Raw genomic sequence first — 18,284 nt, 5'->3', positions numbered from 1 at the left:
AATGGGCTATAAAACTGCGTACTTAGAATTTTTCTAAAAAATCTGAATAAAAAGTTGCAAATTAGTGTGCAAATTTAATGCATTTTCCTGAGTTTTGCACAAAGTTTAGAGATTTTATTATTATGTTTTCTGGTGTAGAATGAACGATAATTTTATAAAAAATTATCGAAGATGAATTAGAATAAATAATTTTGCATATGTTGCGAAAAATTCACTGTGCCAATACTTCTGTTCGGCACTGTATATATTAAATGAAAGAAAATACCGAAAAGCATTGAACACTGCACACACCTAAGGAAAAGTGAATTATAACGAAATACTAATACAGTGGCAGCACTATAGCTATTTTGGAATCACAGTATAGTTCTATGGGGAAAGCTGTTGAATAATATTTTTACTATGGTGAGACAGTTTTGCCAATCTGCTGTGTGAAATGAAATATTTTTTGACAGCAGTAAATTTTTGATAACCGCAGAATTATTTGGAATAAAATATTACAAATTGAAGTGAAATGAATATTTTAAGAAAACATCTACCATCGTTGATTGCAATTCATCTATTTAAGCTTTTATTTAACGAAAAATTACACACATCAACAATCTTTGCGATTGTCCAAATTTTCTATGCATTTGTGAAAAATTTCACTAGCCTCATGAGCTACATAAATTTTATTCACCTCATAGTTGTCAAAAATTTACTCGACGCAAACTTTGTTACCGATTCACACGCTCTATATATACAGTAATAAAACTTTTTGAGTACTCCTCGGGGGTAAAATCTGATCAGGGTTGATAATGAGAAGGATCATGAATTTTGTTGATTCAGAGTTGTGTACAAAATTATTCTGGTATGAAAGGGAGCAAAAACCGTACTATGGCAGGGTGGCACAAGTCATGACTCTGTAATAGTGCCCGAAACTATTGCAAAAGTGTAAAAACATTGCAAATTTTTGTCTATTATTATAGATACTAGTATAGATTATCATAGTTCAGTGTATAATTTGTTATATTACACCGCACATGATAATGAACTGTTAAATGTTGAAAACGCTTGTAACTTGTAGACCACTCAAACTTGGGTGCGCTTAATGGACTGTCTGGTCGGATGTAATACCCCTATATTGGCAGTAAGAGCTAGTACCGTCCGAAAACACTACAGTACAGATATATCAATAAACACGTACGAAAGAAAAGGAACACATACGTTTATAAATAAACATGTACACGACACATATACAAAAACGGCATTCAAGTACACAATACATTGACAAAAACGGTACTAGACTGTCTCGCTTTGATTTCGGAATGCTTACACATAGAGAAGTTAGCTTACTGCCAATATAGAAGTATTACATATATGGCTGGCAATCATTGGGATCTGTATAACTATACTAACCTTGTTTTTTTTAAATAAAGACTTAAATATATTCGGAAATTTAGAAATTGGCTTGATAAATAAACAAAATTTACGGTTTTCATAAATAATTTAATCTTATAATGGACTTTTTTAGTTTAAACTTCCATTTAAGAAAACTCCATTCAATGCTATAATTATGATTTGAGTTTTCCAGTCTATAAAACACAAGCGTTATTTATGTACCTAACTATTGATATTATTCTTCATTACGCATGAATATCAGCATACATTAAAAATGAATATTATACTTAGGCTGTGTGCGAGTTTACCTAAATTTTAGTACCTAAACTAATACTCCACTGGGAATTTCCGGCACTGCTACAATTTACGAAAACAGCTGCTAAAACTGTGCGAGTTCGTTCGACAACCTAAATTCTTTGTTTTGGAACTGTTGCTTTTAATAAATATATCTATAAAATGGATAATTTTGCGGTAGCTTTGGGACTATTTAACAATATAATATATTTGCAAGAGAAAAGGAGAATGTTCCATCCTGGCATCTATAAAAGAATCCGTTTGCTCTTCTGACCCTGCGAAATAATATACATCCATCGAATTACACATATACTTATCTGAATGCAAAAATCAAATAGCAATGATAAAAATTATTTAAAACATAAAAAAATCGTTGTTCACTTAATCGCTCGCTCAAATATATTTGACTGTTCAATTTAGGTTGAAAAGTATGCACGCAGAAAATCTGAATTGTTCCTATTCACTGCGTTACCGACACTTTCCAGTGATTTAGGATTTTTCTCTATTTAGATACCAATTTAGACGTACTCGCACACAGCCTTAACCTACATTTTGTTCATAAATAACACATAATTGTGTATATTTTATCCTCGAAATGTACTTTTTCTAATCACACAACCCAAAAGTACTCCTAGGGACCAAATCGGTAAAAACTGCGAAAAGGTTTATTACTGTATATTCTGTATTTGGAATCTTGCGTTTCAGTTCGCAAAGATTGTCAAACCAAGTTAGCAACTTTGAAATAGAAAAATTAATTATCAAATGGGTACAAAGTCATGTAGGCATGAATTTCAACGAAAAGGCGGACATAGCCGCTAAAACAGCATTAGACTATGGCAGAAGTCTAACGATCGATCTAACACCTCAGGAAGCTATAAGGAAAATAGGACGTACCTTATGGGAGGAAACTATATTATAGATCAAAGCATTACATTAGCATTACAGCCACAGCACGAAAACCTTGGTTTATGACCGATAAATATAGGCTTAAATATGGACCTTACCATTATCAAACTCATCAACAGACTAATGACGGGGTACACATACAATAACTCCTTTTTACAACTTATGCATACCCACCATGCAAAACATGAGAAATAGGCAACAATCGTCAATGGCAACAAATTGGCGACTCACCGGTTTATTGCTGTGGTGACAAATCGGCAACAACATTTCTTTCATGTCAACTTTGGAATAAATAAGTTATCAAAAATTCCTAAGCTTATAAATTTCGCGTTGATAGTATTATCCAAAATCGTCTAATTTTTACCAGGGACAGAATTGAAAAAATAGGAAGCCCCATAGGGAAAGAAAGAATTATTTCTGTTTCTATATAAGCTCCAATTTTGTATACAAAAAATGATTGAAGTATTAAAAAGAATACAATTATTCCAAATATCGCCTGAAGCGATAAGAAAATGACTCATTCAGGTAATAAGAAAACGACTCACCCAGGCGAGTTGCCTTCGGCGGACATTTTAGAGCGACTGGTAATAGGAAATCGACACGATGGCAATATTACCGGCAATAAATTTGTTACCGAGGGCGAAACGTTTTCTTATTGCCGGCAACAAAAATTGTTTGGTGGGTAGCCACATCTCAAACATGTGTAATAGTTGTTATCATGATAAAAAAAATATGAAGATAGAACCGCTGAGAGGAATTTTTCAAATTCTTTACGTTTGCAAGCAATTTAATAATAAAATTTTACACACAAACTCACACACACATTCTCATTTTCATTCTCAAACAACAATAACTTCCCAGCAAACATTTGGAGTCATAAATGAGTCTTTAAGGAGTCCCATTTCGGAGCCTTTGTGCTCATAATGAGCTCATTTAAGAGTCCGAAATGAGGATCTTTCCCTTCCTGCGAAGGTCGACCTATATGAGCTTAAATTCATACATCAAATGAGCCTCAATATGAGTCATATTGGACTCTTATTGGCGTCATATACGGCTCATTTTGAACTCTTTTTGAAGCTCTTAAATGACTTATTGGCCTCATAAAGGCCTACTTTCGGAGTCTCATTGTATGCTGTTCTGTGACTCTTATTGGCTTTATTCTTCAACTCAAATACTGTTGCATATTTATATACATACCTCTGCGCATACACATGTATATGTACATATGTATATTGCAGCATACATGTAATAGCAGTTACTGCAGCTAAATTTTGTTTATTTTTCCTTCCTAATTATTTTTCATATCTGTATAAAAAAGTTTAGATATAAATTTCTAGTCGTTATGGCACAAAGTGCTGGCTCATAACTTGGATCATATATGACTCCTAAAAGATTCATATAAGAGTAAAAAAATTTTTGTTTCTGAAACTCATATTTCTTACCTACCTAGGACTCCTTTCCGACTCATATATTCTGAGCGCTCAGAATATGTTTGCGGGGTTTGAACAATTCCTTTTTTTTTTACTCTCAATTTTATACGATTTTAAAATGTTGGCAAACTTCAAAAAAAAAAAATCATGGCCGACGCATTGAGAGAACGGTTTTACCTTACTATGCTTTTGTCATGGTTGTAATTTCATAGAAACACCAAATCATTGAATGCTCCAAATACAGGCAACCGAGAAACGACTTTCACATTTTTAACAAATTCGATAACATTGAAGAAGTTCTTTATTTCTATTTATTCATTCTGAACGTTTGGAATAAACTTTTCTGTTTATTTATTCTTTAGAACGTTCCTGATGATATGTTGACGTATATTTCAAACGCATTCTGTTTATTCCGGCTGTGAAATGGGATTATCCGGAATGTATAAAGAAACGCAGCCAATATTATCAAGAGCTGATATCTTTCATTTACAAAGCCAACCTTGACAAAGCGCTTTAAAGCCTGACATTATGTACATATATCAAAGGGGGGAGGGGAAAATAATAAAAATAATAAGGAAAAAAGAAAGGGTAGAAATGTACACATATACATGTGCAAACAGAATTAAACATTAAACAATAAATACAGTACAAAAACTGCAATCTAAAGACTGAAGACCTACAATAAATTATAATGAAGCAACTAGATCCATTGTAATTATCGATTAGACACAATTACATAAGTACTTATATATGTAGCTCAAAGCACACACTCATGTAATCATACAACACACTAAACCACACAATATCATTTTACTTAAGATCAACATTCAGAACAATGTTACCTATTTAAATAGTACAGATATGCGGAGTACTAGTCGTGACTTGAACAGGCTGCGCCTATAAAATCTATGTAAGTAATGTAAATATCGTTTACACTCATATATACATACATATGCCAAAAGTCTTATGTCCTAACAACATTAACATTTAAGACATCAGAAACATACATAAATGTACATATACAACTCATATCTTAAATTTATCTATTGAAATCGATTATAAATGCACAAGAACTGATACCAATTTTTCCGCCAACGACAACCTCCACCCTACTACAACTGCAAAGGACATTGAAATTCTTCGCTTATCCACATAAGGCACATCGATTTTGTACAACTCAACAACACGTTAATCTGGCACTGTAAGGGCATAATCAAGCCCTGCCATCAGCTCCTTCGTAAAGAAGGAAATCAAAGGCCCAAAAAAAAAAAAAGATTGTCAACTTTTTAGTAACAAAATAATCTATCTTAGGTTGATAAAACTATGTGTTTGTTTAATAATTAAGATAATTATATATTTTTATAGTGTTTAAAAAGTAAGAACAGGTGATTTAGTGAATTTTTGTCGGGGTAATTGCCCATACAAAACAACGAAATTTAACAAAAGTTTTTTGTTTATAACCTTTAAATGGTTAATAATATAAGCCCTCTCCTTGTGGATTGTTAATAGGGAACCGAAACGCGTCGTTTGGTACCACTCCCGACTCTTCCGGACCTTTTTTAGCGATTCTTACCCTATACTAGAGAATTACCCAAATTTCCGTCATCCCTTGCCAAATTTGGTTTGGAGACAAACCGGTTTCGGCGTTGTGCCATTTTCAGTGTAATTTTTCGTTCGAAACTCGTTCCAAAATACATCGTACACCCACCCTGTCGGAAACAACAACAACCAAAAAGAAAATTTTATGCATTGATTATATCTAGTTGCATGCCGACAATCCGTGAAACTAACAAGCGTATATGCGACAAAGTACTACATCCTACTGAAGAGGAGATTGATAGGAAATACTTGTTTAATTTGCCAAAGCCCCTTCCACGAAGAGAGATACAAAAACGGATTGATGAGGAAAAGGAATTGATGTCAACAAGATAAATAATAAAATTTAATTTTAATGGATCGCGAAACACGTAAAGCGAATTTAAAAAAGCTCCGTTTATCCGGTATAAGGCATATTGGAAAAAGCGGTGAACAAAATTTACGGTAATATACACATGTACATATATATCTACTAAACATGTGATTTTGTCCATAAAGTGCAATTGTAAATAAATATTTTATAATAGTAGCCTCATAAACATAACATTTTATTTTTAAGGAAAACTCGATCGGTGCATCCGACCATATCAAAATATTTTACCACTCCGATTTCAAATGAGTTAAAAGACACATTATCTTATAAAGAGATGAACAATGATTGCGTCAATAAATTAAGTACTGCGGATGAAACATCTTGTAGTAAGGTATACAATTCTGAAGAGGTCATTAACCCGAAAAGCAGGAAGCGTATTAATCTAACTGACTTTGTTCTTAAAGAGAGCAAAAATGTGGAAAAAGGTGGAGAGATTTTCAAATTTAATAATAAAGACGCCGTTGAAATACCACAAAAGAAGGTTAAGAAACCAAAAAAACTGCCATATTCAAAAAAGTCGGCAAAGTTCTCGATATTACGAGGTGCCAACCAAAAGGATATTAAGACTTCTCTTCTGCGGAGTGAACATGCATTCACAGAAATTGCTTCACAACATTGTAGAGTAGATAGCTTTAGTACAGATGAAATAGTTCTTGCATTGGCTTTATCAAAATCAGAAATAGAAAACAGTGGTCCAATTTGTTTGGATCCTGGAGAAAGCGATGCTGATCTGGATGACCATGACGAGCTAAAAAATATTCCGAAAATACTCCAAGAATATGGATTCCGTACAAATTCCTTGGAAGGTAGGTATTTAAACAAAATTTTATGGAACTACAAACTAGACAGTCAAACAAATATTGCTTAGGAATTAAATTAAAAAGCACTTATAATTTTTACGGTAACACCTGAATGTAAAATTACGTTTCAGTAGCACAAATAACAAGGCTGTGTGTTCACTGAAAGACAAAACTCTATTCTCTAAAAGCTATTCCAATGTACTCCTTTGGTAATCAAATCAAATCAGTCTGCGTATTATATTTTCTTCGCTGCTCTACTTGCGGACACAAAGATTTAAATTGTCTAGAAGTAGGTCGGTGTTATGTAGACAATGTTTGGTTTGGCAAACACGTTCGCTGGTTGGGGAAAATTTTACTAAAAGGTGGCAAAAAAATAAAAAAAAATAGGGAAAGTTGTAGAAGGTGAAATGTCACCTATATGGCAACATTATCAGAGTGCAACATTTTATGGACAGAGCACGCAATATGCATGTGAAAATGCTGAGAAAAGAACACGAAACTTGACAGCCCTGGCGCAGGGCGGAATAAATGCATCATTACTTTGAGAAAAGAAAATGCTATGAAAATGAAGAGCCCGCCCGAAGATCTCGGTTAATATATCCGTGGTTGTCGTCAAGCACTACAACGGAAGCCCCAGGAAGCATGTAGCCTCAATGGGGTCGATCCACAGGGACAAAGGCGTTAGTGTTGTCGGGTTTTCCGAACATACGAAGAGATGCTGTAGAAGGTGAGGGTATTCTGATTCTAATAATAACAGCCCTGTCGCAGGGCGGAATAAATGGAACATTTCGAGAAAAGAAAATGCTATAAAAATGAAGTTGAAGTTGCAAAGGTCAGAGATTTGTTCTCAATACAAACTTAATCGATTTTATCACAAAAAAGTGGGTTGTTGTTGTGTTGCAGCGTCTACAACAACCCCGCCCAGATCGGTTAATATCTCGGTCGTTGTCGTCAAGCTCCACTAACGGAAGCCCCAGGAAGTGTGCAACCTCAATGGGGTCGGTCCACAGGGACAAAGGCGTTAGTGTTGTCGGGTTTTCCGGGCATACGAAGAGATGTTGTAGAAGGTGAGGGTATTCGGACTCTAATAGCGTTTTCTTTTCTCTAAAAAAATTCCACCTTATATGGCAACATTATCAGAGTGCAACATTTTAAAGAAAGAGCACGCAAATGCATGTGAAAATGCTGAGAAAAGAACACGAAACTTGACGGCCCTGGCGTAGGGCGGAGTAAATGCAACATTATTTGGAGAAAAGAAAATGCTATAAAAATGAAGAGCCCGCCCGACATTTCTTATAATTTTTAAGTAATTTGCTGTTGAAGTTGCATAGGCCAGAGATTTGTTTTCAATACTGTAAAGGAGTCGTTGTGAGCAAGCGAAGCGAGGGAGACGTATCTTGTATCGGTCGCTGGCGAGAGTACATACACACAATCAACCATCAAATACATACTTATATTCTATTAATCTTTAATAAATAAATGTTGGAATTGAATTTAATTACATTCGAGTTTATTCCTAACAAGTCAGAAGTGAAATTCACTGACGCCTACAAAAGTTAAAAAAAAGAAAGAGCGGAGAATTTGGTGAGATATAGAATTAAAGTGCAAACGAACGCAGAAATCTAACGTGACCGCAAAAATAGCATACATATCTTTTGTACTACAGTGCAGTCAGAGCGCAACACGGCGAACAGCAATCGTGAAAGAGACGAGAGCAACCGAACGTTAGAATTCAAATCAAAGCAAATGGGATAATTTTTTTTGCTGAAGGAGAGCAGCGGCCATCCATCCAAACGCAACGACACCAAAAGTTAATAGCAACGAGCCAATACGACTAAATAACGAGCAACTTCAGGTTAAAGTGACAGCGCAACGTACACGACGGTGACTGGAAGTCAAGCAACGACACAACGATCATTAAAAACCAAAACGAAGCGCACGGTAACGAAGAGGCACGTAAATACAACGTTTATTGGAAGCAGAACAACGATTCAACGAACACGGCAGTGATAGCGCAACGTATATACATTAGACTGCATCACTCCCTATACAAAAGAAATCGGTACTATTTTTCCATTGGAATTATAAAATCTATTATATTTTAAGACGTCCACTGGACCGATTTGAAAATACCTCCAAAAATGGAGGTAAAGTAAATAATAAATAAATAATAAATAATGAATAAAAATAGTTTTTTAAAGATTTTTTTTTGGAAAAATCCCCTCAAATGACAAAACGGTTTTAGCTTTAAATATTTGCATAGAAATATTAAAAAAAGAAAAAAAAAATTTGAACGGAATCGTAATGATGAGATTTTTGATGCTATTTTTTTTTAACTTTTTTCAAAGATTGGTATAGGAAAAACTTGAATAACTGAACCTAAACTCTTCCGATTTAGACTTAAGAGGTGTCATTGGAAAGGTATTTTCTCACCCTTTTTATTTCTTTGCTAATAAACTCATTCAAAGGATGGAAGAGAAAGGTAGGATGAACGAACGTCACTCAAAGTTGAATTAAGATGTGTTGGTATTCGAAAAAACAAGATGGGACACGAATGACGTGTTTTTGGCCAGAAATAAAAACAGTGTGAAAATACCTTTCTACTGAGATCCCATAAGTCTAAATCAGAATAGTTTTGGCCCAGTTATTCAAGTTTTTTGTAAACCAATCTTTGAAAAAAGTAAAAAAGCAGCATCAAAAATCTCATTTTTGCGATTCCGTTGAAAAGATTGTCAAATATTTTTATGCAGATTTTTTAAGCCTAATCTAATTTGTCATCTGAAGGGGCTTTTTTCAAAAAGTTCTTTAAGAAACTATTTTTATTCATAAAAAACTTCATTTTTGGACGTATTTTCAAATCGGTCCAGCTCGCTTAAATCTTAATATTTTTCCGAAATATTTTGGTGGATGTCTTAAAATATAATAAATTTTGTAATCTCGGCGGAAAAACCGCTACTTTTTTTGGTGATGGAGTCTAATATACATACATCTGCTCTACACAACGTTTACTGGAAGTCAAGCAGATATACAACAATCGTTCAAAAGCAAGTCGCAACGAACGGCAACGAAGAAGCATGTAAATACAACGTTTATTGGAAGGACAACAACGATTCAACGAACAAAACAGGGACAGCAACAATAAGGAGCATTTTTGTAAAGTCAAAAGCAACGAAGCAGAGACGCAGACAAACAACGTTCAACATAGGAGAAGTACAACTAAAACGCGTAACGCAAGGTTTTGGCTTCACGGATACTCGTCGGTAGCGGAGCAGGGAAAAACTTGGCAGAAAATTCGAGAAGAATAGCAACGCGGATACACGACATTTGGAAAAAAGAGGAATAAGAAACATTTTTGGGCAGTTCAACGATTGCGGACGGACAGGAAATTGGAGTGTCGTCGATTAAATAAGAAAAGCGTGGAATGCATTTTATTAATTGAATATTAAAAGAGAATTTAATACAGCATGATAAAATTAGTGTATCTTTAAGGGTCAGCCAGCTTAATCAACTGCTGCAGAACAGCAACGTTGCGATGACGGGCACGAAGACCCATAAGGTAGCAAAGTTGCAGGAAATTTTGGGCAGCGACGAGATTGATCCGGCAGAGTTAGAGGAGGAAGGTAACGATTTCCCAGCACAAATCAATGGACTTTAGGAGGCCATGGCCACGTTGGCTACAGCCATCAGCACCTTGAATGCTACGCGTACACTAGATCGTACCGACAAACAAGCGTAGCAGAGCAATGAGGGTTTAGCACAAGCACCGACGGTTCCAGTGGGGAATTTGACTAATGAGCAACAAACAGCAACGCGTGTAACGATGTCAATACAAGACATGGTAGGGGTCATGCCGGATTTTGATCCCATCAAGGACCTTACCTCAGCACAGCAGTTTGTTATCCGAATTGAGCAATTGCGTTGAGCGTACGGCTGGCCAGAAGATTTGGTTCTCGTAACAATGCAGCACAAACTGAAGGGTGTAGCCAAACGATGGTTGGATTCGCTAGCTGTTTTTAGCAGTTGGGAGCAATTCGTAGATGCTTTTCAAAGAGATTTTCCGGTCAAGTGCAACGCAGCTGAAACGCACAAAGCACTATTAAGACGCAAACGTAAGAATGGGGAAGATTACGTTGAATACTTTTACACAATGCTAACGATGGAGCATCAAGGCAACCTTGACGATAATTCTATCATTTCCCATATCATTAGCGGGCTCAATGATGTGGCATTGACAAGAAATTTAGCGACTATGAATTTTGCTTCGTGCAGTGAGTTACTAGTGGCTTTAAAGAATTTGACTGCGATTACGGGGGCTACAGTGACAGCTCCACTTCACAATCAGCAGCAGGTTAAAATAGAAGGCAAGGACAGTAGTAAGTCAACGGGGCCTAAGTGCTTTAATTGCAATGAGTACGGGCACATAGCAAAGAAATGCCCGCGACCACAATGCAAGCAACGGTGTACAGTGTGTTCCAAGGTGGGCCATGACTCGAAAAGCTGTAGCAACAAGCCTACTGTGGTGAAGATAATGGAACAAGTCGAAAATGTCGAAGCGCCTCCGGTAATAAAAACTGTGGTGTTGAATGGGAAGAGTTTTGAAGCGTTCATAGACACAGGTAGCGTGAGTTCATTGATCAGGACAATGGCAGCAGAAGGTATGAATAGTATCGAAACTTACAAACGATTCATCGGGTTCGGAGGGTCAGAAGTTCGGGTTACGCGCAAAGTAGATGTAAGCGCACTTATAGATGGCAAGTCACTTCCCATCACACTTTATATTGTAAACGACAACATGCTACCTTCCAATATATTATTGGGTCGCGATGTTTTACAGAACAGTGAGAACCGCATGGTAATTGATGGCGGCGTACTTAGTGTAGATGAAGTTGGTAGTAAGGAATTCAACATTCTCGCCAGCTTAGACAAGGAGCAGCGCGAAAAGTTACTAAATCTTCTAGACACCTACCGATCAAGTTTCGCAGAGGATATCAGCCACCTGGGAATATGCAAGGATGCTGAGATGAGTATCGAAGTGATCACCACGAAGCCTATCGTTGGCGAGCGGTACCAGGTACCATTTTCTCAACGTCCGATATTATCAGATATTTTAAAAAACTTATCAGATAACGACATAATAAGACCAAGTGACTCTCCTCATGCTGCATCGGTTTTATTAGTCGAGAAGTCAAACGGTGAGAATCGGATGTGCGTTGACTACCGGGCACTGAACGAGGTCACCGTAAAGAAAAATTATATAATGCCCATAGTTGAGGAACAGTTGTCGCGACTGGCTGGTAATAGGTTTTTCTCGACAGTAGATATGACCTCGGGATATTACCAGATTCCGCTAGAGGAGAAGTCGAAAGCATACACTGCATTCCTGACGCACGAAGGCCTGTTCGAGCATAATGTGATGCCGTTTGGGCTGGTGAATGCTCTTATGGTGTTTCAAGAAACGATTATCAATATCATCAAGCGGCTTCCAAACCGGAACATGATTTTAAATTATGTAGATGAGGTGATCATCGCTACGAAGGATGAGTCGGAAGGACGAGAGGTGCTGCGTGAGTTCCTGGGGGCTATTAAGTAAGCTAATTTGACGCTTCGACCATCAAGGTGCACATTTTTGGCGAAAACCGTAAACTTCTTGGGCCATACGATCGACAGCGATGGAATTCGACCAGGACCCGAGAAAAAGAAGGGCATATGCGAGTTTCCCACACCGAGTTCACCAACGATGGTTCGTCTGTTCCTGGGCCTTACTGGGTTCTTCCGCAAGTTTGTGCCCAGCTACAGCGTGATCGATCTACCTCTTTCGGCGCTACTAAAGAAAAACACAACGTTCGAGTGGGGATCTCTTCAAGCGACGGCTTTTCGTATCCACGAAGCCAGTGTTAACGTTATTTGATCTTAGACGAGATCACGAGGTCCATACGGACGCTAGCTCCATGGGTGTGTCTGCAGTTATGTTACAATACGAAGCAGGTGGATACAAGCCAGTGTTTTACTTCAGTAGAAAGTGTAGCGAAGCTGAACAAAAGTATGCTAGCCATGAATTGGAGGTGCTAGCAATTGTGGAGGCTTTGCAGAGATTTCGCACGTATCTATTGGGGCGACCATTCAAGGTCGTGACCGACTGAACAAAAGCCACAACACCATTGCCGTATTGCTCGTTGGTGGTTGAAGCTCCAGGAGTTTGATTTCACATGTCAATACCGACCAGGGTCAAATATGACGCATGTAGATGGGATGAGCCGAGCACCTGTTCTACCACCAGGTAAAGTAGAGACGGTGGCAGATCTTGTTTTTCAGGTGTATGAAAGGCTATGAAAGGATGACTGGCTAGGCTCGATGCAGTGGCAAGATGAACGACTCAGGGAAGTCATCAGTGGTCTGCATAGTGGTGAAAAGAAGAAGCTGGACGAACTCAAACACTATTGTCTACAAAAAGGGCGATTATACCGAGATATCGACGGTTATAAGCAGCTGGTTGTGCCGAGAGCAGTAAGGTGGCGCAACAAAAAGTCATACCATGACGACGCAGGGCACTTCGCTCTTGAAAAGACACTTCAACGACTTCAGGAACATTTCTGGTTTCCCCGGTTGCGAAGGTACGTTAAGTCCTACATTGAAGGGTGCCCTGAGTGTTGCCTTAACAAAGCAAAAGGGGGTCAACCAGAAGGCCAACTCCATGTGTCACATGAGATAATGCCGATTCCGTTCCGTTCTCTGCATCTGGACCATCTAGGACCCGTTCCCTAAAACAAAAAGGGAAATATGCACATACTAGTAGTAGTGTGCATTCAGCAAGTACTCCATCCTGAAGGCTGTGCGTAGCACTAAAACGGCACCAGTGGTCAATGCGCTAGGAGAGTGACAACATATCGAGGTACAGCGTTCACTTCAGCTGAGTTTACCCGATTCATCACAGAGAATGGCATTCAGCATGTGAAGGTAGCGTTCAGAACCCCACGTGCAAATGGACAGGCTGAGCGTGTTAATAAGACGGTGCAAACGCGACAACTGGATTTAATCCAAACGAGTTAGTGTTCAACTTCAGCGCACGTGACGTTTCCACTAACCGATTAATACAAGCCATCGACGGTGAGGTCAGCAATCCAGAGGTCGTAGCGTACCGACGTCAAGAGGCACTCGAAGCAACAATGAAAGCAAAGCAGGTATGGAAAGAGCGATGTGATAAGCGACACGAGACTGCGCGGCAGTACGAGGTAGGTGATCTGTTCGTGACTGAGTACGTGCCAACGGCAACAGGCACATCCCACAAGCTGGATCCGTTGTTCAAGAGTCCGTAAATTGTAACCAAAGTACTTTCGCATGACAGATATTTGATCGAAGACCTGCCTGAGGTACCTAAGGGCCATCGTCGCTATTCTGGTGTGTTAGCTAGTGACGGATTGAAACCATGGTGTGCTCTTGGTCCAGAAGCCGAGGAGGTCTACAGCGAGGAAGAGTCGTCACCCAGTGACGATAAGTTAGGAGAGGCCGAGCTGTAAAGGAGTCGTTGCTAGCAAGCGAAGCGAGGGAGACGTATCTTGTATCGGTCGCTGGCGAGAGTACATACACACAATCAACCATCAAATACATACTTATATTCGATTAATCTTTAATAAATAAATGTTGGAATTGAATTTAATTACATTCGAGTTTATTCCTGACAATACAAACTTGATCGATTTTATCATAAAAAACTGCCCAGATCGGTTAATATCTCAGTGGTTGTCGTCAAGCTCCACTAACGGAAGCCCCAGGAAGCATGCAACCTCAATGCGGTCGGTCCATAGGGACAAAGGCGTTAGTGTTGTCGGGTTTTCCGGGCTTACGAAGAGATGTTTCGAGTCGTGGGGTGCCTCCGCATGCCGGACACTCATTTGGTACATTTGCGTCTAATCTGTTCAGGTATGAGTTTAACCTGCTGCAGTTGCCAGAGCGAAGTTGGGGTATTGTAGTTCTGGTCTCCCGAGGCAGATGAAGCTCCGTCTCGTCGACGTCCGGTGGTTGTATGCCTAGAAAGGCATTAACAGGTCTGTAGTCTACATAACTCGAGACTGACTCCCTGTGAATGCCGTTCTGGGCCTGTCGATATGCTGACGGGTCCAGAGGCTGCTTAATGAACCTCTGGACTTCGTCCGTCAGTTCGTAGAGATGCCTCCTGACGTGCCTGTGCGAGGGCTCTTCTCCAAGCAGTTTATTTGGGTGACCACGTCTGTGGCTCCCAACCATAAACTGTTTGCAGAGCATTGTGTTATGCTCCTTACCAGGGAGCGTTTTCGCCTTGTCGTGCAAATGGCATTCTGGCGACATCAGAAGGCATCCAGTCGCTGTCCTAAGTGCAGTGTTTTGAGTCGTCTGTAGCTTCATCCACTGCGTCCTACTAGTCCCCGGCGACCACACTGGTGCTGCGTAATTTAAAACCGGCCGGCCTATTGCCATGTATGTTGTCAGCAACGTTTCTTTGTCTTTGCCCCAAGTACTGCCGGCTAGCGACTTGAGGACTTTGTTGCGGCTCTGTACTTTGTTGACAATAGCGGTTGTGTTGGGCCCTCAGCCCACTCATTTGGGAACTTCGCACACACGTACCAAAAAAAAACCACTCGCTTACCCCAAATCCTCCTTGATAAAATCCGCTGCTGTGGTTGCCGACACCAGTAATTATGCCCTCGTGGCAGATTGGCCACGCAAAGAGCTTTGCTGCTGCAATCGATGAAATCACGGAAATTTCTATTCCGTACAAATGTACACAAATTCACGCCCGTCAACTACTTGCGGTTTAAAAAATGGAGAAAACTTGGATGCTGGTTGTCAATATTATAATTAATATCTTTATTTAAAAGATCAGGAAAAAGCTTTACACTACCGAAAGGTTTGAAGTCGTTTCAATTTTTTTTTTTACTATGTGAACTGCCTTTCGCAGATTCCTTTTCTGGCCAGGATCTTTTGTTTAGTCCTTACGCTGCCAGGTTTATAATTCTTATATATGTATTTTCCTCATTGCAACTATTTACGGCATGTATAAAAACACCTTGGTCAAAACTTGTATCATTGAATCATGACATATGCCATAAGATGACATATCCATCAGGGTTGATTTTTCTCGTTCTTATTTCTTATTTGTGATTTATCGTCGAGTAAACGTAGTAATGGAATCCTCATCAGGTTGGGGTGATAGGTTTACATGATTGAAATGAAACATACAAAATATTTTCCAAACTATACTCAAAATTATTTCAATTATAAAATTAGAAGGTGTATAAATTCATAGTTTACATTTTTCCTTATTAACTTTTCAAAAATTTAATTAGTCATAAGCTACATATTGTAATCACCGGGCACTGCCTTATGGGAACCCACGCTGCCAGGATGGGTCTGCAGCCAAACGACTACTGTCGTAGCTGCCGCGATGAGGAGGAGATCGAGAGCGTGGAGCACTACCTGTGTCACTGTCCCGCCTTGGCAAGAGCCCGTCGACGCTCGCTCCTTCGCTATTCTTTCGAGTGTCTGGCTGAACTGGACTCGGCCAGTATCTACGATTTTGTGCGCTTTATCAGAGCTACAAATTGGTTTAATTTCTGAGGTTGGAGGAGGGACGTATGAGTCTCAAATATGGTATCACAATGGGCCCATGGAGGCCTAAGTGTGCCCTTTCCTGCGCGGATGGGGGCAGCCAGGATAACCTAACCTAACCTAACCTACATATTGTAATAATATTAGAATTTAAATTTTTTTTCCTTTTTTTAAAGACATTTTTTTAATTTTGCTTCAGTAATGAATTTTGACAATTCTTTAAAATATACTATGTTATTAGTTTTAAACAGGTCATTTAGGTTACTGAATTTCTTAAAAATTTCAAACTTGTTCCTGAAAGCGTTTAATGTAGTACATTCAAATATAAGATGATGAGGGGTTTCATAGGCTCCGCACCTGCCACAGTTACTTGAAATATTCTGCTTAAATTTTTGTAAATATGATTTATTGTACGTATACCCAACAATCAGTCTATTAAGTAGTTTTGTATTGTATGCGTCTAAGTCATTTTTTTTATTTTTGAACCACGGCTTTCTTTTATTGCTATTACATCTACAACATCCGAATTCCAGTTCGGACAACGTCTCTTTATCTTTTCTTTAGCCTTTTCCCACAATTCCGTGCCAATTTTCAGCAACGCTTCAGTTGGCGTGAAATCAGTTCCCAAAATTTTACGAACATTAGTCGCAGTCTTTGCCGCAATATCCTCCTTTTCATTCAAATATATTCCTACATGGCTAGGCACCCACACTTCCATCGTACTCACTATTTTCGAATTAATTGCAGCTAAAATGTCCGTAAAGAGGGCAGATTTTGCCCTGCCACTCTTCTTTGCAATCCCCACCGCTACATTTAAGGCTACCAACTCACCGAAGGTCGATGTAACTGTTCCATTTATTTTATAAAGATACGAAACCTTTTTTTCTAAGTCATAAACTGCACAACCCACCCTATCTTCTATAATCGATGCATCTGTGGCCAACATGTAAAAACCTCGACTTTTCAGATTATTCCTCTTTTCGCTATACAACGCTTTTAATTGCTGCTGAGAAAAATTAGTTTTCGAACTACATAACTCCGATTGTATAAACTGTAGACCCTTATGTTTTTGAAAACTTACTCTTGTGCAGATTCTATCCAAAATGTGCTTAAACTCTACATATACACAACCATAACTTGAATTAATGGTCTGACTATTTTGTAAACTAGTTCTTAAACCCGGATTCAGGAACCACTGTTTAATTAATTCCTTAGCAGTTAACCACAGCGCTCTGATGAGAGGCGGAAGTTCGCAAGCAAGTGCATATCTCGCATATGTTGGAGTATTAGGTGGAACCCCCAAACATCGCCTTAACGTATCATTTACAATCGTTTGTATCTGCCTTTCATAACCTTTAGGAACATCAGCAAATGAAGTATACGCAAATTCAACTTTTGACCTTACAAATGTCTTAAAAATATTTATTGCAATTTTAGGCGTCAGCCCCGCTTTATAGTGGAGAGTTGGGTAATTAAGTTTTTGGCTTTAATTGTATTTTTTTTAACATTAACTATATGTTTTTTAATAGTACCATTTGCGCTGATCACTCTGCCCTACCATTTTATACAGTAAACTTGTTCAATACTACATTCAAGAACGCTCATATCAAACTTTTTGTTTTTGTTTGAACGCATATACATAAACTTTGTTTTGTCCAGGTTTAATTGTAAATTTATATCACTGCATCTTGCTTGCATTTCCAAAATTTTCTGTTTTAAATTAACCAACGCACTATACTCATTTCTGTCATGACTTACAGAGCTGGGTAAATGCAATTACATTACAACTACAATTACATTCCTCAGTAATTGTAATTAGGATTCAATTCCTTTATTTCACTGCAAAGGAATCGATTAATTTTTCAATTCCTTGAAGTAGTTTCAAATGGAATTGTTTTTTTCTTTAATTCCATTACAAGGAATTTC

General features: G+C 38.3%; 1 protein-coding gene across 3 annotated transcripts in view; it reads left to right on the top strand.

Annotated features, from left to right (window-relative positions):
• The window catches only part of LOC118749243 (structure-specific endonuclease subunit SLX4-like), a 194,711-nt gene that overhangs the window by 1,731 nt on the left and 174,696 nt on the right, over positions 1 to 18,284 (top strand). For all 3 annotated transcript variants that reach the window (XM_036484042.1, XM_036484043.1, XM_036484044.1), the window contains exons 3-4: positions 5,771 to 6,047; positions 6,163 to 6,782. In XM_036484042.1, the coding sequence (XP_036339935.1) occupies positions 5,959 to 6,047; positions 6,163 to 6,782 (709 nt within the window). In that variant the 5' untranslated portion in view covers positions 5,771 to 5,958. The remainder of the gene's footprint in view (positions 1 to 5,770; positions 6,048 to 6,162; positions 6,783 to 18,284) is intronic.

Source organism: Rhagoletis pomonella, unplaced genomic scaffold, assembly GCF_013731165.1.
Source record: "Rhagoletis pomonella isolate Grant_MI unplaced genomic scaffold, Rhpom_1.0 Rhpom_scaffold_00014, whole genome shotgun sequence".
NCBI lineage: Eukaryota > Metazoa > Arthropoda > Insecta > Diptera > Tephritidae > Rhagoletis > Rhagoletis pomonella.
The sequence above is the reverse complement of the archived record's forward strand: the minus strand, read 5'-3'. Positions and strand labels throughout refer to the sequence as shown.